Source organism: Conger conger, chromosome 17, assembly GCF_963514075.1.
Source record: "Conger conger chromosome 17, fConCon1.1, whole genome shotgun sequence".
Classification (NCBI taxonomy): Eukaryota; Metazoa; Chordata; class Actinopteri; order Anguilliformes; family Congridae; genus Conger; species Conger conger.
The window spans coordinates 26796839-26822509 of NC_083776.1; the positions used below are offsets into that span (position 1 = coordinate 26796839).

The window sequence follows — 25671 nt, forward strand, 5'->3', positions numbered from 1 at the left end:
ACCTGTACGCCTGTTTTACGAGATTCATTACGACAACCCTTTGCCTTGTTTTTCGAGTTTGCCTTGCCCTCTTGTTTAGTCTGCCCTTCTGATTATTTGGTTTTGATCATTTGCTACAACTTCGACTTTCATTTTTTTGCCTTAGCCCTTTTCGTACCTTTGCCTTCTGATTTCTTGCTTACTGACCCCTGCTTGTTTTTTCGACATTTCTTTGCTTTTTGTTTTGGCTGTTGTCACTTGATCTCTTGGCTGTGAACAAGACTGAATAAAGACAATGTTTTTGGATTATCCTCTGGTCTGCTTTTGGGTCCTCAGTACCGTACATAACAAGATATGAATGCATGTATGGTGTAGTCTGCAGTGTCAGTGCAGACTGACATCTAAAGCTCTGCAGTAACTAACGGTTGTGATGGAGTGTTATAGAGCTGAGCATGGGTATGTTCAGGAGAATGTGGCGGTGTTCAGGTGTACTTTTCTTGGCCGGCAGATCCCACTGGATTCCCAGGTTCTGTGCCAGACTCTGAGCGAGAGAGGCACCCATGTTCCAGGTGGCAGCATACTGCAGCAAGAGAGAGAGAGAGAAGGAGAGAGAAGGGGTTAGAGAGAGAGGGGGGGGGTTAGGGAGAGAGAGCGGAGAGACAGAGAGCGTCACATCACTGGGCCACCAGGGCACAGCAGCCAGGCAGGTCACAGGGGCACAGACTCACCTCGTGAACCCCAACTCCCCGGCTGGTGGAACAAACACCGCCGAAATACGCCGCGTTGCTTCTGCCGTAGTGGAACGTCACATTGCTGCGGAAACAACGATAAACACTCGCAACAGTTTGGCAGGCAATGAGTCCTTTCACAGCCAAGCCCAGGTCAGACCACAGATTCACAAAACCACAAGTTCTGCAACATTATAAACCTCGCCACCAGCAACGTGACTCATTCAACGACAGTATATTTCACAGCCGTGGACGCTATATTACATTAAACAGGAATACCTTGTATTTTACCTTGGATGTCTGGCAATATATTGACAATATATTTACTTGAATATATTTCTGAGTGTGTGAAGTTTGTGGGAGGGGGACGTACGAGAAGAGGTGCACGGCGTCGGCGTGCTGCTTGAGGCTCTGCTGCCGGTACTTGGAGAAATCGCGCAGCACCTCCAGGGGCTTGGTGCTGACGGAAATCTGGTCTCTCTCCGTCCAGATCTCTACGCCCACCAGCACCACCCGCGTGTGCAGCTGATCCTTAAATATCTGAGACGGGCGCAGAGGAACGGGATCACGTCGCCCGGCGGATCACAACACCACACGTAACGGACATTACCTCTATATTCTCATCTGCTACAGCGCGAAGAACTCACATGGTGATTTACAATGAACCACGCGGAGCGCTGTTAGACTATGTTAAACAGGTGATGCAGTGCAGCTGGGCACATGACCAAACGCTGCAGGTTACACTCCCAGGAGTGGCACCCTTCCACTGGCGTCTTTAATTGCCTCAGTAAAAAATGAATCTCCATTAATGGATAGCGCATAAAAATGGCTTCTAAATTAATAATGCAGCAGCGTTAACAAGTGGATTGACCTGTGGCTCTTATGAGCATTACGCTTTGAGCATTATGCTCTGTTCATGAAGAGAAGACACAGACACAGTGGGGATTGTGTGACATACGAATGCAGCACAGACAGGGCTACTCACTGCGTCCACAAGGTTAACTACAGCCTTGGCGAAGTTCTTGGTGTGCTGTCCTGTCTTGTGTCGTTTGTACTAAAGGGCACAGAACCGGGAGAAGATGGGAGTCAGAACTCGCTAGCACACTGACCCTTCAGTACATGATACCGAGAAGAGGAACTCAGCTGGAACAAATGTCACTTTCTTCAAGACATAAAGACATGCATACATGCACACACACTCACTTATTTCACCATGTCCTGAATGTAGAGAAAATGTTACATATTTCTACCGAATACATATTTCTGTTTCAGTACAGTCTTGGCAGCAGGAACAACAAACACCAGAATATGAAATGACAAATCATAGCAATTGATGCAAATTAACGAATGTTAGTCACTGCTCCATTTACCCATCATGCACTGCAGTGCTGTAGCCTGTGGTGTGTCATCGGTTTTGCACAGAACAAGGATGTTATCAAATCCTCCCACATTACAAGTCAACAACCCAGACAGAAATACTGTATAATACGGTCATGAATCAGCACACAGTCCATTCACAGCAGTGTGGATCTACAGGGGGCAAGGGTACTCACCATGTGGTGGTCGGTGACGATCATGATCTCCAAATACTTCATCTCCTCAAAAACATTGCGGGGCATCTGCAACAACACAAGCACAGCTCAGCACCTCCCCGGTTATGCAGACGGTAAGCAGAGAGAGAAATGGGGAAAGAGGTGTGTGAGAGTGAGAGAGAGAGAGAGAGAGAGAGAGAGAGAGAGAGAGAGAGAGATGTATCTTATGTACAATGAGGTCCGTAATTATTCGGACAATGGCACAACTTTAAAGGACTCTGTAGGGATGCAAATAAAAATCTAAATGGAAATACACTTTACAGCCATATGGAGTAAACCTTGTAGGAAGGGCAGCCCTATATGTCGTAGGGCATTTTACATAAGTGTGCCTCTCTGCAGACCCCCAAAAGGAAACAGACTGTGTTGACCATGTTGACACAGGGTCAGCAAGGTTTGATGAAAAGACAGTGCTCGTCAATACAGGACTATTGCTCCCATCATTGTGCTGCCTCTGCGCAATTCTGCCACCTCAGTGGAATGCTCCCAGAACTGATGAGTTGAAATAGCACTGTATAAACCATGGGTTTTCCACATACAGTGTTTGGTGTCTTTAGATAGCTAATGATGTGGGAAATAGTTTGGTGGTGTAGTACACTGGTTGCTGAATAAAAATCTTGTAGGAATAAACCACAGGTAATGCAAGTTACCTCCATCTTTATTTGATGATTTGTTGTTTTTCATGAAAACCCTGGGTATATAGAGGGAAGCGTGGAATGGTTCGAGGAGACTCGCTAATACGATCTCCTGCGCACTATTTGCGTATAGCCATTCATATTACAACTTGTCATTCTTGTAACACATTGTCATTCTATTTCTGCAATGCACATTGCTTAATAAGTTGTATTAATTTGAACCTGCATCCTCTTGGCGTGCACCACTGCACACATAGCAGTCCTAACACACATAGACAACCTAGGATACCTGCACCCCGTAGTCACTCGCCTATACACCAGTACCGTCACAAGATACATACTAAGTGTATCATTGTAGGCTATACATGCCACAGGTACGTCCGCGTCTATACAAATAGATAGCAATCTTATAGAGCCACACTATTGGCGGACATTTGCAGTTCCTTTTGTATGACTGTTAGAGCAGAGGAGCAGTTGAACTTATCTTTTGGTGTCAGATAAACGAGAATAAAATTAAATTAACCCTGTTCCAGTAGCATTGGTCAGACTACACGCGTTTCCTTCACCTCTCGGATACTTCCGCCTTTTGGTGTATTTGGGGGGTTTTCCTACAATGTCATTGTCCAAATACATATGAACCTCAGTGATGATGGTGAAATGTTGTCGTAAAGATGTAGCAGATGTGACTGTGACAGTTTAACAGTGTAAAGGTGTGATGGTGTCATACATAATGTGTGATGGTGAAATGCAGTCATAGAGACAGTGTAGCTACACGGACTACACTGGTGGATGGGGCCAGTACTCACAGTGTAATGGTGTAATGGTCTGATTATATAATGTGTGATGGTGAAACAGTGTAACAGTCTAATGGACTACACTGGTGGATGGGTCAGTACTCACAGTGTAATGGTGTGATGGTGTGATCATGTAATGTGTGATGGGTCAGTACTCACAGTGTAATGGTGTAATGGTGTGATTATGTAACGTGTGATGGGGGTCAGTACTCACAGTGTAATGGTGTGATGGTGTGATTATGTAATGTGTGATGGGTCAGTACTCACAGTGTAATGGTGTAATGGTGTGATTATGTAATGTGTGATGGGTCAGTACTCATAGTGTAATGGTGTAATGGTGTGATTATGTAATGTGTGATGGGTCAGTACTCACAGTGTAATGGTGTGATGGTGTGATTATGTAATGTGTGATGGGTCAGTACTCACAGTGTAATGGTGTGATTATGTAATGTGTGATGGGTCAGTACTCACAGTGTAATGGTGTAATGGTGTGATTATGTAATGTGTGATGGGTCAGTACTCACAGTGTAATGGTGTGATTGTGTAATGTGTGATGGGTCAGTACTCACAGTGTAATGGTGTGATTATGTAATGTGTGATGGGTCAGTACTCACAGCTCGCTTTTTCCTGCGCCGGAGCCACCACAGATCGGCCAGCTCTGAGAGGCCCTGCTCCTGGTCCGCTGGGCAGACACACGGGGACACAACCACACGTTACACTGGGTGTGACCAGGTATGCTTCCCCCAGGACATGTGGAGCTCCAGACAGCAGGTGGGGTGAAAATACTGCCCTACTCAAATTGGCATAACTGCTTAGGGTAACAGTACATATAGCCAGGGGGGTTACAGGTTTGACTCCCAAGTGGGGAGCCCCTGTCTGGGCTCATGGACTAGATGTTTATTATGAATAAATCATCTAGGGTCTTTCAGCGCACTTGTCCCTGGTCATGGTTATGTACTTTGTTGTATGTCTTTCTGTATAAGAGCGCCTGCCAAATGCCTGTAATGTAATGTAATGATTGACTCATACATATACAACAGTGGAAAAAATGTGTGTGGGGGTAAGAAGGTATGTGTGGAAGAAGGGTGGGAAGGTTTGAGGGGAGAGGTTGGGTAAGGCTTGTGTGGACTGGTAAGACGGTGGGGTAAGAGGGGGTTTGTGGGGTAAGGGTAGTATAAATAGTAAATGTATATTTTGTACATCAATTGTACAGCCTTTTTCCAAAGTACTGTACAATTGATGCTTCTCATTCACCCATTCACACACACACACACACCAATGGCTGCCATGCAAGTGGCTGCCACCAACCAGCTCGTCAGGAGCAATTAGGGGTTAGGTGTCTTGGTCAGTGACACTTCGACACAGCCAATGTCTCCCTGTATGTTTTGGGAGGGGAGGTTAGGTAAGATGGGTGTGTGTGTGGAGGGGGGGGTGGGGTTAGGGAGTTTGAGGGAGACTTACTCTGCTCATCTGGGTTTTCGGCCCACTGTAGAGTTTGCGTCCTGCGCAGCTTGTGGGGTCGAGCAGCTGAACCCTGAGGGTCAAATGTTAAAGGTCAGCCTGGAGAGCAGCACATAACTGCATCACCGAACAATGGGCCGTTTAAAAGATGACATTTCTCGAAATCGGCAGAGCATAGAATGAGTCTTCTGTTCTCATTCAGCGCAAGGGACTGGCCAATTGGATGCAATCAGCTGGGTAGTGAATGCAGTAAGGAAAAGGTGGATTTTGCAGATGCTGAGCCCAACCGGCAGGTCTGAGTGATTGCTGCAGGATTGTGAGTAAAATGCATCTTATCATTAAAGACTAGTCCAAGATTCCAGGCAGTCTAGGATGAGATCACCGTTGTGGGCCGATGGCCAGATTGTTGGAGGATGCAGCTGGTAGGTAGAACATCACAGCTTTGAGCTTAAGATGTTGACTGAGATCCAACTCAAAAAGTAATTCAAGGGATAGTTTACTTTCTTGTGTTTCGTCCAAAAAATATTATTTCAGTTTTAGTGTATGTTTTCAAGTGGCCTAATCAGTTTTTGTGTGGAATGAAGGATATTTTGGAAGATTCACCTCAGAAAGTGAAGTATCGCTAAGTCAAACGTTGTTGAATGAAACAAAATGTTCCTCCATGGGGAGAAAGGAGAGAAACAGCTGTGTACCATCAGTGGCAGGAGACGCCATGGGAGGACACTCTTGAGCTAAGAGATTTACTGAATGGAGAAACATGAAGGGGCCAAGAATGGATCCCTGGGGGATCCCTGTGGTTAGCCTGTGGAACTTTGAGATGTCAGGTCACCTGATGCAGTCAGAAAGGCATGAAGATTTATGTCCGAGATACCCAAACATGTTCTAAAGATGTTCTGGACAGTCCACACAATCTACTCAATTTCATAACCTAATACAGAGTGTAATGTGGCTCAGGCTGTCACAGAGGCATGTTAGTTGTCTCTGGTCTGGCTGTGAGCAAAGCCTGTTTAGATGGAAGCAATGGCGAGACCAGTGCTACACAAAAAGTGGTACCACTTCAATCTTCAATGTCTTGCTTACATATTTCACCATTAAGAGCCAAAGTAATAGCACATCTACTACTCAGAGTTACACACCTTACAAAACTGGAATATGCTGTTAGAAATTTCAAATATCTTTTGGAATTACTTTTTGGAAAATATATTGCCAGTAGGCTTAATGGCATAATATATTACAACATCAGAACATGATCATAATTGTATTTGCCTATATACGGTGAAGTGTTGCAAAATAGCGTTATGCAAATTTTGGCCATTCCATCCAGATTTTATGCTTAGTTGAATCTCTAGGTAAATATATGTTCACAATTTCTGCAAGGTACAAACTTAATCATGGCATAGCTCAGCCATTTTTTACGCACAATTACTATTTATTTGCTGAAATTAACAGGAGGCTGCTTCCTGTACATCCATTAATACTTTTCTTTTTTTAAAAAGGACCCAAAACTTGATTGACTCGCTAGGCCTTAAATTAAGCTAGGTGAAAACAATTCCAGAGCATAATACATAATTTCTAACCCCCTAGGTGTTGTGCTTACTCCCAAGAACAATTGGCTCCTCTAAACCGCAGACTCAGCACTTTAAAAAAAAGTCTGTTACAAGGCAGGGGAACAAGCAGATATCAAACTATTTCCAGCAGTAAATTCCCACTGTCAGAAGCATCATTTAGAAGGTGAGGGGAACTGTAAAAGTCAAGGCTGGAAATCAGGAAGACCAATACAAATCTCTGGTCAAACTGCTTATAGACCGGTCAAGTATGCAAAACAAAAACCCATGTACCAGTGCAGCGACCATGGCGAAAGGTTCAATGACATTGGTGTAGCAGTGCATCAGTCCACAGTGCAGCACTGCTTACAATGCCTGGAAGAGTTGCCAGAAGGAAACCTAATAACGAAAGTCAACATATTTAAAGAAAAATGCAATGGATAAGCCAGAGAATTTTTTTGGATAAGCCAGATAATTTTTTCTATTAAACCTTTTGGTCACCACCACCAAAAATACATTTGGAGAAAAACAGGGGAAGCATTTCAAGAACACCTTGCCAACATTTAAAAGCACGGGGGAGGATCTATTATGCTTTGAGGTTGTGTCGCAGCCAGTGTACAGGAAATCTTGAGTGGGTGGAAGGAAGAATGAATTCAACTAAATGTCAAATCTAATGTTCCAAAATCAATGAGGAAACTGAAGTTGAAAAGAGAATATAGCTCAAACAAGAGTAAAAAAAACGTATTGAAAATCAATCTGTTCTAGCAAATAAAGTGAAGTACAGTAAGTAATTGTGCATTAAAGAAGTCAGGTCTGTTGGTTTTGGCAGAGGTTGTGATAACTTCCCATCACCTAGAAAATCAACAAATCATAAAATTTGACCAGGGGTGCCCAAACCTTTGCATACCACTGCACACGGATAAGACGCATCAAATTATTTTAAAAATATATACAACTTCTGTAAGGGACAGTTAAAAACAGCTGACACAGTTAACACAGTTCACACAGGCTGTGCTAAAGAAACACTGCTTTACAAATTGTTGTTAAAAACCGAGTGGACATTTTTTAATGCAAACCATAGCAAATCGTTTTAAAGCAGCTCCAATGAGCTGCTATGAGGCACTTACTATGGAGTGAGTCTGCTGCAGAGGCTCAATTAGGTACACATAGACTCCATCATCAAACATGCCACTGTATTACAGGAGAAAGCGGGGGAGAGAGAGAGATGGGGGAGAGAGGGGGGGGGGGGGTGAAGTGTGAGAGAGAGTGTCAATAAAAGCACAGTGCAGGATGCAGGAAGCCACATCATGGCTAACATGAAAATTACATAATTGTTAAATCTAGCACAAGCCTAAGGGTAATACAAACCAAGAGAGTTTTGAGGTGTTTAACTGTGTGAGCATACAAAGGCATAAAATAATAACAAGGCATGAAGACGTGACAGAGACACACACAGTGCATCTACCACAGTGCTAAGACAGAGATACACAGCAAAATTCAGCATAAGTAAAACCAGACGTGTACCTACATTGGACACTCATTTGGACAATTTTCTAAAACTCAAAAATGTTCAGGTGGCTATACTTCATTTTTCAGTTTTGGTGAACGTGGTGAAATCTGTAGTGTCTGGTGGTCACAATAATCTTTTCCCACACTCCAAATATCAGTTTGGAGTTCCAGTAATTAAGAGCACAGCCTCATTTTAAAGGCCCTTTTTGGATTTTAGAGACTTGCACTTTCGCATTCGGAGTGCAATGTTCTATATGCGTGTCATCTGATTTGAATACATGGTGGGAATGTCACACCCGGCAGCACCAGTGGGAAACCGCACTAAGAGAGGAGCAATAAGAATGCAAGTACACTGAATCCATGTGTACACTCACTGAGCACTTTATACTAATACTGGGTACTGAAGGGCAGCCTGCAGTGTAGTGGTTAAGGTACATGCGGTGAAGGTAGGTGACTGGGATCGGTGGTTCGATCTCCGGTGTAACCACAATAAGATCCACACAGCCGTTGGGCCCTTGAGCAAGGCCCTTAACCCTACATTGCTCCAGGGGAGGATTGTCTCCTGCTTAGTATGTCGCTGAGTGTCTGCCAAATGCCATTAATGTAATGTAATGGGTAGGGCCTCCCTTTGCTCTTAAAACAGCCTCAATTATTAGCGGCATGGATTCCACAAGATGTTGAACACATCCCTTTGAGATTCTGTTCCATGTTGACATGATTGCACCATGACATTTCTGTAGATTTGTCAGCTGCACATTCATGCTGTGAATCTCCCGTTCTACCACATCCCAAAGGTACTCTATTGGATTCAGACCCGGTGAGTGGGAAGGCCATTGAAGAACACTAAACTCATTGTCATGTTCATGAATCCAGTTTGAGATGACTTTTGCTTTGTAAGATGGTGCATTATCATGCTGGAAGTAGCTATTAGAAGATGGGTATATTGTGGCCATGAAGGGATGCACATGGTCAGCAAGAATACTCGAATAGGCTTTGGCATTCAAGCGATGATTGACCCTACCATCTGTATGCCTCGAGATTCATCGGACCAGGCTAGGTTTACCAGTCTTCAACTGTCCATTTTTGGTGATCCTATGCCCACCACAACCTCAGCTTTCTGTTCATGGCTGACAAAAGTGGAACCTGATGTGGTCTTCTGCTGTTGTCTGCCTCAAGGTTCAACGTGCATTCTGAGATGCTTTTCTGCTCACCACAATTGTACAGAGTTATGGTAGCATTTCTGTCACCAGTCTGGCCATTCTCCACTGACCTCTCTTATCAACAAGGCATTTCCATACACAGAACTGCCACTCACTGGATGTTTTTTGTATTTTGCACCATTCTGAGTAAACTCTAGAGATTACAAGTTACAGAAATACTCAAACCAGGCACCAACAATCATGCCACGGTCAAAATCACTGAGATCACATTTTCCCCCATTCTGATGGTTGATGTGAACATTAACTGAAGCTCCTGCCCCATATCTGCATGATTTTATGCATTGCACTGCTGCCACATGATTGGCTGATTAGATAATCGCATGAATACGTTGGTGTCCAGTTGTTCCTAATAAAGTGCTCAGTGAGTGTATATCACTATGTTTTCCAAAAAGTTCACATAATTACAATACATTAAAATATATTTAATTTCCATAAGGCTAAATAAAAAGGCCTGAAGGAAATAAAGCTGTAACACAAGACTTTAAATGCACGTCAAGTACAGCAAGTGTTTATGGAACATCACTTTGTGTACTTGGCCTCTAAAGCATGTGGCAATAATCCCTTTAACGCTGCGGTTGCGAGGAGAACGTCAGGCAAACATTATTGCCCTCCTTCCCTCAGCACTGTCCACCAGGGAGTATCACAGCTCTCCTGGAGCGACTGCGCCCAAAAATGCAGCTCACACTTCTCCCTCTCCCTCTCCTTCTCCCTCTCCCTCTGCCTCTCCTTCTCCCTCTCCTTCTCCCTCTGCCTCTCCACCCCACAGCATTGCCCAGGTGACTGCAACTCCCTCCTCCACTCAGCACTCCCCATCCCACAGGGAGGGTTGCAGGCTCTAACTTCGCAAAACCCCATAAAAACAAACACGCGGACGCACATGCACTCACGCGCGACTCGCCCACAAACTCGCACGCGGACACTCGCACAACACACACTCATACGCTCACAGACATGGTCACGCGCGCGCACAGACACGGCACAGGGGGCCCCACAGGGGGCACTTACTGCAGGCCGTTGCAGGTGGATAGAGCCACGTACGAGTCCTCGTTGCCCCTCACCTTGCCGTGGTAGCAGCAGTGCTCCCCACCCTGCAGAGACACACACACAGCACACACAGCGTCTTCCTCCCACTCATGTCTGTGTGAGCGTCACCTGTGAGCCGAGGTGTGGTAGGAAACGGCACTTCAGACATGAGAATGTCTGCACCATACGTGACCATATTACTCCTGTGTCTATTAAATCATTTCATCAGCAGCCTGGGGACTGGATATTTAGTAGCTACAGTAAGAAAGAGACTGGAGACCAGCTGTGACATGCTTTTATGTACAACACAACAAGTTTGGTCTTTTAAACTGGCTCAAGTCATCAGCTTGATGGTAAATGTGTTTGTTCGTATGTATTAGGGCAGTTATTTGCGTTTGAACACTTGAAAAAGAAATGGCGTCAGCAACAAAGGAGGGCCCCCACCCTCCTTCGCTGTCACCTGTTCCCGCCTATCGCCGCCTGGCCTCACCCACCTTCTGAGCCGCCACCTCAGGATTGTCACCTTTCCATGGATAATTTCATTATAATAAACACTGACTGATTGGCCATGTTGGTCATTAAACCCCACACCCTGAGCTAGCCAGACAAGGCTTCCCCTTGAGTCTGGTTCCTCCCAAGGTTTTTTTCTTAAATTTCTCCAGGGAGTTTTACCTTGCCACTGTTGCCCTAGGCTTGCTCTTGTGGGGTTTCAAGGTTTTCTGTAAAGTGCCTTGGGACAATTGTTTGTGAAACGCGCTATACAAATACATTTGGATTTGATTTGAACTCAGAGGTAACTAGACTGTGTATTGTTGTTACTGTACAAAATGAACTCTGTGGTAGCTGCACTGTGTGTTGTTTCTGTGCTAAATTAACTCTGTGGTAGCTGCATTGTGTTGTTACTGTGCTAAATTAACTCTGTGGTAGCTGCATTGTGTTGTTACTGTGCTAAATTAACTCTGTGGTAGTTGCACTGTGTGTTGTTACTGTGCTAAATGAACTATGTGGTAGTTGCACTGTGTGTTGTTACTGTGCTAAATTAACTCTGTGGTAGCTGCACTGTGTGTTGTTCCTGTACTAAATGAACTCCGTGGTAGGTGCACTGTGTTGTTCCTGTACTAAATGAACTCTGTGGTAGGTGCACTGTGTTGTTACTGTGCTAAATGAACTCTGTGGTAGGTGCACTGTGTTGTTACTGTGCTAAATGAACTCTGTGGTAGGTGCACTGTGTTGTTACTGTGCTAAATGAACTCTGTGGTAGGTGCACTGTGTTGTTACTGTGCTAAATGAACTCTGTGGTAGGTGCACTGTGTTGTTACTGTGCTAAATGAACTCTGTGGTAGCTGCACTGTGTTGTTACTGTGCTAAATGAACTCTGTGGTAGCTGCACTGTGTGTTGTTACTGTGCTAAATGAACTCTGTGGTAGCTGCACTGTGTTGTTACTGTGCTAAATGAACTCTGTGATAGCTGCACTGTGTGTTGTTACTGTGCTAAATGAACTCTGTGGTAGGTGCACTGTGTTGTTACTGTGCTAAATGAACTCTGTGGTAGGTGCACTGTGTTGTTACTGTGCTAAATGAACTCTGTGGTAGGTGCACTGTGTTGTTACTGTGCTAAATGAACTCTGTGGTAGCTGCACTGTGTTGTTACTGTGCTAAATGAACTCTGTGGTAGGTGCACTGTGTTGTTACTGTGCTAAATGAACTCTGTGGTAGCTGCACTGCAGGGGCTTTGGGAAGGGCATCCCAGGGCTGTGAGTCACCAGAACCTCCCTCTGGGACCCCTCATCAGTGCCAGGGTGATCAGAGGACACCCTCCTCCTCTGCCCCTCTTGCACACACCTTTTTTCTCCCTCTCTTTGTCTATCCCTCCATCTCTGCATCTCTCTTTGTCTACCCCTCCCTTGTTCTGTCTCTCACATCTGATCTCTCTCTCTCTCTGTCTCTCTCTTTCAGACACCTTCTCTATCCCTCCATCTGTGTATCTCTTTCCCTTTCATCCTTCCTTCTGTCTCTCTCTCTGTCTCACACCATCTCTAACCCTCTCTTTGTCTGTCTGTCCATATGTGTCTTTCTTTCCCTCTCTCTCTCCCTCCTTTCTGTCTCTCCCGCAAACCCCAATCCCTTTTCTTCATTCCGTCCCTCCCTCTCTCCCTCCCTCCCTCTCTCACACACCTTTTCTCTATCCCTCTCTTGCCTCCCACTTATCTGTATATCTACCTTTCCCTCTCCCTGTTTTCCGCTGTCCCTCCCTCCTTTCTCCCTCCTGCTGTCACTCCCACCGTCCCATGGTGCAACTGCTACTGCAGAGGCGCCGCTCTCCCCTGTCATGTGACCTGAGTCCTGGGAGGAGCTGGCAGAGGGACAGCGGTGTGCTGAAGCAGCAGCTCAGCACCATACCCCAAACCCTTTCCTGATTCAGCAACTGCAGTGAGAGGCTGATATCTAGGCCTTCCTCCAAAACTCCCTCTCCCCCTCACTCCCTCCCTCCCCCCCCCCCCCCCTCCCAGTCTCCTTGAGAACAGATATCTGCACACAGATAGCATGAGGAAAAGCAGGTAAAGGACAGCGGCTTTGAAAAGGTGGGAAGCCACATAACGTTTCTCACTGAAATGCCTTGCCCACTTGTGCTTAAAAAGAAAATGACTTCCGTATGTGATGATATATACAAGTTATTATATAACACCAGGATACTAAATGTACTGTTACTAAGCCCACTTCACCATGCTCTTGGGCAAGTAGCAATAACATCATCCCACCGCCAGTCAGAGTACAAGTGACATCATAGCACTGCCACTGAAATGATCATTTTAATCAGAATACACATCACCCACTTGCCAATTTGATAGCTATTCCACATATTTTCATGCACCATTCAAAAACATTCTCTAACCCAGAAACCGGTGAGGGCTATGGCACAATTCTTTTTAACTTGAAAACAAATAAACGACAAGTTGGCAAACCAGCTGCAAATTTACACTACATGAGGCTCACAGAGACTCACAGTGATAACAAATCACATGTTTTTCAAGAAAAACTGGCTGAATTCCCAATAATAACTTCAGCCTGCGAAGACCTCCCAACTCCAGAGGTCAGGCTTCCTGCTGCGGAGCCATTAAGCTTCTGTTTATGTTACACAATGTTTTCACCCAACCAACCAACCAGGCATTCCTTATGTGTCAGGACTCAAAAGCTTGTTTGGAGAAAAGCAGCAGATCATACCTTGGACTGGACAGGTTTGCCCTCCTCATAGTGGATCTCCACATAGTCTGAGGAGAGCAGGTCACTGTAAAAGAGAACATAAGCAAATACTTTCAATATTCTGTCATTCGTTCTGTCTTTGTGTGTATGTGTGTGCGTGTGTGTATGTATGTGTGTGTGTGTGTGTGTGTGTGTGCATTTCAGACCCAATTGAGACACCACAAAAAACCTGGCTACCCCATCAGTATACCTGGGGGGTGGGAAAGGGTGGATGGGACAGAAATCAATGGGGGAAAAGTGATAGAGAAAAGAAGAGAGAGGGCAGGATGAGAAGAGGAAAGGAAGAAAGCTACTATGAACCCCTGCCTTGCTGGGTGAACAACCCCCGTGCTTCTGACCCCCGCGCTTCTGGAAATATGGCTCTGTCTATCAGCATCACCGTTTCCCACATAACCTTGAGGATCTTGTTTACAGCTTCCATGCGCTCTGTCTGACTGCACTGAGTCCTGCTCTAACAGAGGTTCCAGCTTCCTGTGTGTGTGTGTATGTGTGTGTGTGTGTGTGAGTGTGTGTGTGTGTGTGAGTGTGTGTGTGTGAGAGAACACGCCTATAAAGTGAGGACATTAATGTGAGCAGCTCTGTGCACCAGGAGAGCAGACTGTCTGAACAGTGCAGCAGAGACTCTTGACAGAGAGAATATTTATAGGCTGATGGATGAGGCGTTGAGGGAGTGTATGCAAGTGTGTGCGTGTGTGTGTTGGATTTGTGACGATGGGGAGTTTGCAGTGGGTTTTCAGATCTGAAACACATTGGCTAAAATACACAAAGAGGCTCACAGACGCACAGAGGCTCACGGACACACACTGAGGGTCACACACACACAGAGATTCACAGACAGACAGGGGCTCACAGACACACAGACACACACGGACACACAGAGGCTCACAGACACACAGAGGCTCACAGACACACAGAGGCTCACGCACACACGGATGCTCACAGACACACAGAGGCTCAAGAACAGACTGAGGCTCACGGACACACTGAGACACACGGACACACAGAGGCTCACAGACACACAGAGGCTCACAGACACACTGAGACTCACGGAGACACAGAGACTCACAGACACACCCAGAAAGCTGTAACTCAGTGACAAACGCAGAACAGATGCTGAGTAAGCATTAAAGGTTTCTGCCATCACAGGTGCACTGAGCCAGCAGACTCACAAACACAGTGCACACACGCACACACACACACACACAAACAAACACGCGCAAACACACAAACACACATGCACACACACAACCACACGATCATAGGCGCACACACACCAAGCACATTGATATACACACTGACTCTCTCTCCCGCATGCACACACACACATACGCACACCCACACAATGCTCTCATTCACTGCTCTACTGCACTGTGGGAGTGAGATAATCAGAGGTCCGGGGTTTTTCCATGCTCCATTCACTGATGTTCCCTGTCTGAATATTTATGGATCTCGGGCACAATGCACATCATATTTTCTTGAGGCAGTCATCATTTCGCTCTTTCTAAAAGGGTTGGTTGGTACTATGTACTAGGCTTCCAGACAAGTAAAGAGCACATTTCACTGAAGACTTCTACACAAATATAAGACTTCCACACACAAACATACCTGTTCTGTCACAAACCAAACTTATCTGAACACCTGCATCAAAGTGATTTATTACCCATGAAACCCACTTGAGTGGTGGAAATGCCCACCATTTAACACCGAGAGTAGGAGGACATATGGTGCGCTGCAGCTAAAGAGATGAAGAGCTCACCTATGCTACATACTAGTGACTATGAAACAGGCTGCACAGTGCTACAGGAGAGCTGGCACCGCTCAGAAAAGATAATAACAGTGAACATTCACAAACACATATTGGTTCGTGAGCAGCAGTAAAATTTATACGACCAATTGTCCTTACTTGTTTAATTTCAGGTCCAGTACAAATCTGGAGCCAAAGGCCTCTAGCTGGTAAGTGGCTTGAGCAAGATGAATCACCTGCAGCAGGAAAGAGATACATATGTTAGAGCTTAGGAGATACACCCGCGCACACAGGCTGTTTTAGCGAGAGATGCACCCATAGACACAGACTGTATACATTACATTACATTTTATTACAGTTACAGTTATTTCGCTGACGCTTTTATCCAAAGCAATGTACTGTTGATTAAACTAAGCAGGAGACAGTCCCTCCTGGAGCAATGCGGGGTTAAGGGCCTTGCTCAAGGGCCCAACGGCTGTGCGGCCAGACTGGTGATTGAACCATCATGCACCATCATTTACCTTAACCACTACGCTACAGGCAGCCCACGCATTCTATATTTACACATGTACACATATACACACACATGGATCCATGATACTGTACACACCCCCACACGCACACAAATGCACACACGCACACACTCACATGCTCACACACACACACACACACACACACAAACATGCCCACATAAAAGCACACATAAACTCCACTCTGAAAGGTGAGGCTCTAAATTTCATACCGCTCCAGGCAAGAGGAGGAAGGCCAAGTGAGGGGGGCAGAGGGGGGGGGGGGTCTGGCACAAAATAGAGAGGGGGGTTTGGGAGAGGGGGTGTGCCTTTGTAAGCACACACACACTCAGCTCAGCACAGGAGGGACAGCGTGACGAAGCATAATGCACCACTCTCACAAGCAGGAGAGAGAGAGAGGTGAGAAAGAAAAGATGAGAGAATGAGGATGAGAGAATCAGAGGTACAGAGAGAGGACTGAGCAGGAGATAAGAGAGTGGAAGAGGGGGGGAGCAGCTGTGCAGTTTCTACAACAGTCAAGCCCCAACTCAGCTCCACCCAGGGCACATCACACGCACGCACGCACGCACACACAGGCATACATGTTCACGCACGCACGCACGCACGCACACACACACACACACACACAGGCATACATGTTCACGCACACACACACGCACGCACACACACACACACACACACACACACACACACACACGCATACATGTTCACGCACACACACACACGCACGCACACATACACACACAGACACACACACACACACACACACAGGCATACATGTTCACGCACACACACACGCATGCACACATACACACACAGACACACACACACACACACAGGCATACATGTTCACGCACACACACACACGCACACACATACACACAGACACACACACACACAGGCATACATGTTCACGCACACACACACACGCACGCACACACACACATACATGTTCACACACACACGCATGTTCACACACACACCGCAGCCCGCATCCCCCTGACAGACAGCACTGCCGTGCACTGGAGCGCTGACTCACCTGGTTGTCTCTGGCCTGGTCGCGCGTGTGGAGCGCTGACTCACCTGGTTGTCTCTGGCCTGGTCGCGCGTGTGGAGCGCTGACTCACCTGGTTGTCTCTGGCCTGGTCGCGCGCGTGGAGCGCTGACTCACCTGGTTGTCTCTGGCCTGGTCGCGCATGTGGAGCGCTGACTCACCTGGTTGTCTCTGGCCTGGTCGCGCATGTGGAGCGCTGACTCACCTGGTTGTCTCTGGCCTGGTCGCGCGCGTGGAGCGCTGACTCACCTGGTTGTCTCTGGCCTGGTCGCGCGCGTGGAGCGCTGACTCACCTGGTTGTCTCTGGCCTGGTCGCGCGCGTGGAGCGCTGACTCACCTGGTTGTCTCTGGCCTGGTCGCGCGTGTGGAGCGCTGACTCACCTGGTTGTCTCTGGCCTGGTCGCGCGCGTGCGTGTCCAGGTCGTGGTAGGTGCTCTCGGAGTCTTCGTGCAGGTAGTAGATGAGGCGGGACGGGTAGGTGATCTCCTCCTGCACGGCACTGCCGCGGTCCATTTGGTTACCGCTGTCCTGAGCCGCAGCTGCGTCCTGTCCCAACTCCGCCGGCGCCGCGTCCCCCACAGTGACATTCTCTACTGCCGAACACCCCCCAAAATTATCCTTCACAAACCGCCCGGCCCATGCCATCAACCGCAGCTCACGTTACTGCTGCAGAGCGCGGACATGAACGGCACACATCTCCACAGTACTGTCAAAAACACGACAACTGCACTGAGCAGGCACTTCCAGAATGGTGCTGGAGCTAATATTGGGAATACACGCAATATATAATAATTTTATTATTATTATTATTATTATTATTATTATTACTATTATTAATAAACAAGATAGATAATATGCAAACGCATACTGGATGGCAAACCTATCAGTGAATATCTACAGCGACAAACAAGGGACACCAGGAAGCAAATGACATTGACAGCACACTGCTCTCGCAACTTAGCAATGAGAAACTGAGTGCAACGTTATGAAACCAATGAGTCCTTTGCATCTAGACTTGCACTTCTATTTGTACATTTCACTCATATAGCTACCACAAAGAACTGGTTCACATATTAATTCGCAAAAGATTCCCAGGAACTACACGGCAGGCATCGGTAGATTTTTGGAAAATCTGGGCATTTGGACTGCATTTTATCAATCCACGCCGATAACCTAGGTGATTACTGGTTAATTAAATATCGGCTTTGAGGTGGCGAGGATCCAATGACATCTTGATAAAGTATATTGTTACCCTAACGCCTCCAACTCAGCGGAATTAAGCAGTACAAGAACAAAAGGTGCTGAAGTGGTGGAAACGGTGTCCCGTGTATCGGCTGTTCACAGAGGCACCGCATCACTGGCGCTCAGTTGCATGCAGTCGCATCCCCCAAAATAGAGCAATGACAGACAAAATAGCAGATAGCTAGATATCAAACTGTTTGTCTGACAAATACATTTCGAAGCACAGAAAACGGAGAGATAACAGTTTGGTTAAAGTTCACAAAATAGCCTCAGCAGTTTAACAAACACATACCCGTTGACGCTAAAGTGAGTGGATGGAGCCAGGACACAAGGATGCTCGCGAGTAGATTTGGAAAAGATATCAGATGCATGATTCATATTTGAAGGTTATTTTTTTTAAAAGGTCATCAATAACACGTCAGCGCAGTGAAGGAACCCATTGCAACGGGAGAGAAGCTGTCGATGTTAAATTCTGTTTGTATCCTGCGAGAAAAGAGACGAGTCCTGCAGCAGCGGGCAGGCGTTAGGGATGGAAGGCGGTGGCCAGGCAGTGGAGATCAACCAGCCAGCTCCTCCTGATGCTACAACCGCGCAAGTGCTGTGTGGCTCGTTTTGCTAAATTATCCACCATCCCTCCCCCCTTTCTTTCCTCCACGCCCTCACACACATTCGTAAACTCAGGCGCGTGCACACTGGATAGTTCACACCCCAGGGCTCAGTTCATGCTCACGCTGGAACCTGTCTGTACTCCACGGAGCCCTGAGATCAGAACGCGGGGACTCCCCTCGCCATGACGCTGATCTCACACGCGCATCACATCCAACCCTCAAGAACGGTTATTTTCAACGAGCACCAGACTAGATGTGGCTTCTGCAAAATAGGACCGAGTTATTTAGTTGGAAGCAACACCGTCGGGGAGACGGGGTTATGAAAGAAAAGGCAATTTATTTGAAATATTTCAGTATATATTTCAAATATTCATTTTTGACTTTGTGGTGACAAAAAAAGAGGTAGCTTAGAAGGACAGGGTATTGTTCCCTTGGTGCGCTGTCTATTTTTTTGAGCACACAGTTGACAACTACAGCAGTACAACAGTAATGTTTACACTTCACAAAACACCTTTTTTATGCAAGTGCTTCATACATTTTCCCAGCAGTTTCCTCCTGTAATTTAGGCATTGGGCTTTGGACGCTTTCTTATTCAAATAAACACTTACTGACCTTCAAAACGGCTGTCAGCAAGAAGTGTTAGAGTAGAAACGGGCCAAAAACACATTTTCGGAGTCATTGTACCCATAAGAACGAAGCTTCCCGGGAATACTTCAGCATTTAATTTCCACCTACAATAAATACTATACAGACAGCTAAAGCTTGGCAATGTGCAATAATGTACAATGCAGATCACCCGTCATGCGTGCCTACGAGCCCACGACTCTGATGTGACAGTGTAGGCCTTTCCAGCTCCACCAAATCCACAACTCGCACCTCAGACCTGCGAGACTGCTGGAAGCGTGTACAGACAGTCTCTCACTCTCAGTAGACCGGTATCACCCTGTGTGGAAGAATCAGTGCCTCATGACAGCGAGCCTCTTGGCCACCGGCTCCGGTCGGTGCTGTCGCAGTATGGGGTGGGGAGTGGGGGGGGGGGGAGACAGGTGTCTGCGCTGCTTCATGAACACAGCCAATCAGCATTCTTCTACCTCGGTGTACTTCCCAAGTTGTCTGTGACGCACACGCACATTACATGTTCTGTGTGACAGAGCCCTCTCCCGTCCTACACAAACAAAATGTTCAGACGCTTTTCTGAAAAGAGATCAGCTCACAGATGCACCCGGGAAGCCAAACTGCCAAGCTGTGGTGATGACCGACCTCGCATGTAAGGCTATTCCTCCCCCTTGACTGCAGGGGGAGCAGTCTCTGATTATTATTCACCAGGGATAAGAGCCTAAAAATAGCAGCACATTAGCACCAGGAGCAAGAGCTTTTGTAGGTCTAGGATGTGAGAGAATAGACGGTCGCTGAACACTCACTCAGCTGTCTAATCGTGCTGGGACACCAGAGCTGGACACACCCTGAACTGCAATACTGATAGTGTGGAGTGCCTGCAATATGCACTCTCCAAACTGGGCAATAATATAAAAGCTAATATATATATATATATATATATATTTTTTTTTTTAAACCAAGTTAAAATATTGCTGTGACTTTGGAACTGTGATCCCCAAAATGCTTGCTTTACTAGTCACCTCCCACATCACCCAGCATGTTCCAAGCCACATGTCATCAGCCCTGTAGCCCCATCATTACACTGGGACTCTGGTTTTCAGCTCACGCTGAAGGGAAGCCAGACCTGTTCTGGCCCCTGCTGACAACCCTTGCTAGTACCTTCAGCTTCTATTCTCAAACATTTTTTTTTATTCACAAAACTGAACAACACAATGTGATCGAAGTGACATTGACCATGGAATGATTGTTGGTGGCAGACCAAGGGTGGTTTGAGTGTCTCAGAAACTGCTGATCTCCTGGGATTTTCATGCACATTAGTCTTTTGATATTGAAAAGAATGGTGCAAAAAACTTTAAAAAATCCAGTGAGGAGCACTGCAGACAGAAACGCCTTGTTCATGAGAGACGTCAGAAGAGAATGGCCAGATCAGTCAAAGCAGACAGGAAGGTGACAGTAATGCAAATAACCACACATTGGGTGGCCTGGAGCGTAATGGTTAAGGTACCTGATTGAGACCCGCAAGGTCGGTGGTTCGATCCCCGGTGTAGCCATAATAAGATCCGCACAACCGTTGGGCCCTTGAGCAAGGCCCTTAAACCCTGTATTGCTCCAGGTGTCACGTTTCAGGTCTGTCTCGCCATGTTTTATGTTTATTCATGTTGTCTTAGTCACGTAGTGTCTTATCATGTATTATGTTAGTCTAGGTTCGTCATGTTGTTTAGTTTATTTCTTGTTACGATTTATTTTCTCGTCATGTCTAGTTATGTTTCGTTACGATTATATTACCTTGTTATGTTGAATGGTTATCGTCTTAGTTTCGTTTTGTATTATGTTTTGATTTATGTTTATTGTTACGTTAACTGGTCGTTGTTTATGCATACACTTTTACATGTCTTTCCGCAAACCTTGCGTTCCGCCTTTTCTCTCTCGCTCCTTCTGTCATTCACTCCCTAATTATTTCCATTTGTCTATTTACTAAAACGACTAACGCTAGATCAGGATTGGGTAGAAACTAACAAGACTAATCATGTGTTCATGTTACCTTACGTTTCTCGTGCATGTCATTTACTAATTTACGAATGCTAGGGCAGGATAGGTTTATTACTAACGATTACTAATCTCCTTGTTAAACTTGTCATCCATCGCACCTGTTTTCCATTTCCTTGCTACGCTCTAACTAATTGTCTACACCTGTCTACACCCGCATTTATAGCCCAGTCCCGCAACTGTTCTTCGCGAAATTGTCTGCCTCTTGTTATCAAAGCAATGCTTGAGCATTTACATTATTGATTACACGTTACGATCCAAGCCTGTTTTACCGACCATTGATTATTGATTTCTGTTTTGTTGACCATCGTATGTTTTTGACCACGTCCTCGCCTACCGATTTTGTACTTTTGCCTCGCTGTTTGTTTTATGGTTTCGACTTCCGCATCGCCCACGACTACGACCCTGCCTGCCGTCCGCCTGTACTTCAGCCCCGCTGACAGCTTTCCTGCTACCGGACCTCCCTGCACGTCTACCGACTACGAGTTTGCCTCTTCCCTCGGCACCGTGCTTTTTGTTTGTTTAATATTTGTTTGGCTGGATCTACGTGTATTTGACTACGCTCCTGGGATTCGTCCCGAATAAAGCCCTGACGGGACTTTATCTAACCTTTGTTTCTGAGTCGTGCATTTTGGGTCCAACCCCCACGCACCCGTCTCAGAACAATTTCGCCAACATGGACCCGGCTGACTCAACCGCCATGTTCTACGCACTCCAGGAACAAGGCGCCATTGTCCAGCAACACTCACAAGGAATCTCCGAACTTCGTCTGGAGATTCGTGAGCTGTGTGCGGAGATGAGGAGACTCGCCATCGCGGTCCAGCCACACCCACTGGAGGAACCTGCCAACCCGCCTGCACCTCTACCTTCCCACCCCATGGGAACCTGGCAATTCCGGGAGCCACAACAACCCCCCCCCGGAGAGGTTCGGCGGAGAACCGGAGAGATGCAAGGCGTTCCTGCTCCAGTGCGACTTTGTGTTCAGACAGCAACCTCAGACCTACAACAGCGATGACCGCCGGATCGGCTACGTGATGGGATTACTGAAGGGGAGAGCCTTGGACTGGGCGACAGCTGTGTGGTCCGGGGGTTCATTCCCTCCCCGGTACCCGGAGTTCGCCGAGGAGATCCGCAAGGTTTTCCAGCACGCTTCCAGTGACCAAGAGCCATCCCAACGTCTGATCGCCCTTCGCCAAGGCAGGAGAACTGCGGGGGACCATTCTATCGAGTTCCGTACTCTCGCGGCAGCCACCAGCTGGAATGATGCAGCATTGGCTAACCTGTTCCTGGCCAGCCTGAGTGAGGCACTCCAGGACGAGTTGGCACGTCTCGAACCCATCATTCAGTTCGACCCACTCGTCCGTGCTGCCATCCGTTTGGACAACCGTGCCAGACAACGCCGGATTGAGAGACAGGTCCCACCCACCCAGGCATACCCCAGGCGAGGGTTAAGTCCCCGACCGGAGGAGAAGCTAGCCGAAGGAGTCGAACCCATGGACCTTTCCCGTGCAGGCATGAAAGTATCGCCTGAGGAACGGACACGTCGGAGAGCAACCGGTTCCTGCTTCTATTGTGGGAGGCTGGGACACACCCAAGTTCGGTGCACCCTCCGGTCCAAGAACTCTGCCTCATCTGTTGAGGTGAAAGTGCTCAACAGATATGAAGGCGCTGCCAGGAACGACCATTGCTCCACGCTTACGGCCATGTTGATGCTTCCCGACAGAGCAATCCAGGTTAACGCGTTGGTGGATTCTGGAGCTGACGCGAACCTCATTGACGAAATGATGGCCATGGAATTGGACATTCCCACCCTCCCACTACCCCACCCCGAGAATGCTCGGTCATTGGACGGAAAGACGTTCTGCCGCATGACCCACATCACCAAACCCATTCAGCTGATCATTTCTGGAAACCACCACGAGATGATTCAGTTCCGTGTCATCCGGTCCCCTAACGACCAGCTCATTTTGGGATTGCCCTGGCTCCAGAGACACAACCCCACCATTGACTGGAGTTCATGCCAGATTCAAGCCTGGAGTCGTGAGTGTCACCAATCCTGCCTACGATCCGCTCCTGCACCAGCAGAGGGTGCACCCAACCCACCACAGGTCCCCAAGCCCACCCTGGAGAAGGTGCCCACCCCTTACCATGACCTAGGCACGGTCTTCTCCAAGACACAGGCACAGACGCTTCCCCCTCATCGACCCTACGACTGCGCCATCGAGCTGCTACCCGGTTCCACACTCCCCTCAAGCCGTTTATACAAAGTCTCCAGACCTGAGAGGGAGGCCATGGAGAAATACATCCGGGACTGCCTAGCCAATGGACTGATTCGCCCATCCTCCTCACCTGTGGGCGCCGGATTCTTCTTCGTGCAGAAGAAGGATGGCTCATTGCGTCCCTGTATTGACTTCAGAGAACTTAACAACATTACAATAAAAAACAAATACCCTCTGCCATTGATGGACTCTGCCTTTCACCCTCTACACGATGCCACGATCTTCACCAAGTTAGACCTACGCAATGCCTACCACCTGGTTCGTATCCGAGAAGGTGATGAGTGGAAAACCGCCTTCAATACCTCCCTTGGACACTTTGAGTACCTGGTCATGCCATTCGGCCTCACTAACGCACCTGCTGTGTTCCAGGCGCTAGTCAATGATGTTCTTCGGGACTTACTGGGCCGACACGTATTTGTTTACCTGGACGACATTCTAATTTACTCTACCAATGCCAAGGAACATGAGATTCACGTCAGGCAAGTTCTCCAGAGACTTTTGGAGAACAAATTGTTTGTCAAGGCGGAGAAGTGTGTCTTCCACACCGACACTGTCGAGTTCCTTGGCTTCATTCTGGAGAAGGGACAGATCAGGGCGGATTCCAAGAAGATTCAAGCGGTCACTGACTGGCCTACGCCTTCCACCCGGAAACAACTCCAACGCTTCTTGGGATTCGCCAACTTTTACCGCAGATTCGTAAGATCATACAGCCAAGTTGTCTCCCCCCTCACCAAGCTCACATCCACTGCCATGCCATTCCGTTGGGGCCCCGAAGCAGATGGGGCATTTGTAAAAATTAAGAGACTGTTCTCTACCGCCCCTATCCTGGTGCACCCCGATCCCACTCGCCAGTTTATTGTGGAGACTGATGCCTCTGACACTGGGGTGGGAGCCATGCTGTCACAAGTCTCTGCCTCTGACAACCGGTTACACCCATGTGCCTTCTTCTCCAAGAAGCTCTCACCAGCGGAGAGAAATTATGATGTGGGAAATCGAGAACTCCTCGCAGTCAAACTGGCACTAGAGGAGTGGAGGCATTGGCTGGAGGGATCCGAGAAGTCTTTCATCGTCTGGACCGACCATAAGAACTTGGCATACCTCCAGACGGCCAAAAGACTGAACTCACGCCAAGCCAGATGGGCGCTGTTTTTCGGAAGATTCAACTTCACTCTCACTTACCGCCCGGGTTCTAAGAACGTCAAGCCCTATCCCGACAATTCGACACCTGTCCTGAGCGTGAGGCACCTGAGAACATCCTCCTGGGTTCCTGCACTGTCGCATCTGTAGGGGTCCTCGCACGGGACTCCAAATTATGTAGGGTCCTTGCACGGGCCGCCAAATAACGCAGGGATTTTACTCTCTACGAAACCGGGGCGCCAGTTAAACGTTGTGTTGCAGTATAACTGCGAAAAGTAATCAGTCTCATAAAATTACTGTTATCAGAAATATCCAACCACAAATATAGTATTTCAATTAATTAAAATAACCAATATTAATGATTGAACATACCGATAACCTGAAGGTTGGAAGTTCTTCGAAAGACTGCTTTAACTCGGCTCTCATGTCTATGCGATTCCAAAACGGACACCGGGGTTTAATAAAATATATTTATTAAACAAACATACAAACACATAACAGATAAACTAACGGGAAGTTAGTAAGGAAATTTAGTTTGGTATGTGTGTGTGCGTGTGTGTGCCGCGCGCAAGCGCGCGTGTCGCTAGAGTTCTGGGTGTGGTAATGAGTTAGAGTTAGCTGTGAGAAGGGACTACTTGCGTAGTTTTACTCTATATATGCGCAAAAGACG

At 47.1% G+C, this 25671-nt stretch overlaps 1 protein-coding gene across 3 annotated transcripts in view; it reads right to left on the bottom strand.

Moving 5' to 3' along the window:
- adam23a (ADAM metallopeptidase domain 23a) overlaps window positions 1-25671 on the bottom strand; it is a 55969-nt gene that overhangs the window by 11967 nt on the left and 18331 nt on the right. The window contains exons 1-13 of one of the 3 annotated variants that reach the window (XM_061226338.1): window positions 18606-18920; window positions 17453-17661; window positions 15647-15723; window positions 13705-13768; window positions 10465-10547; window positions 7858-7921; window positions 5187-5259; window positions 4340-4407; window positions 2261-2326; window positions 1693-1761; window positions 1081-1247; window positions 708-792; window positions 472-559 (exon numbers count right to left, since the gene is read on the bottom strand). In XM_061226338.1, the coding sequence (XP_061082322.1) occupies window positions 472-559; window positions 708-792; window positions 1081-1247; window positions 1693-1761; window positions 2261-2326; window positions 4340-4407; window positions 5187-5259; window positions 7858-7921; window positions 10465-10547; window positions 13705-13768; window positions 15647-15723; window positions 17453-17661; window positions 18606-18684 (1192 nt within the window). In that variant the 5' untranslated portion in view covers window positions 18685-18920. Of the gene's footprint in view, window positions 1-471; window positions 560-707; window positions 793-1080; window positions 1248-1692; window positions 1762-2260; window positions 2327-4339; window positions 4408-5186; window positions 5260-7857; window positions 7922-10464; window positions 10548-13704; window positions 13769-15646; window positions 15724-17452; window positions 17665-18605; window positions 18921-25671 lie in introns of those variants that run through there. The other 2 variants (XM_061226337.1, XM_061226339.1) reach the window with 2 other exon arrangements.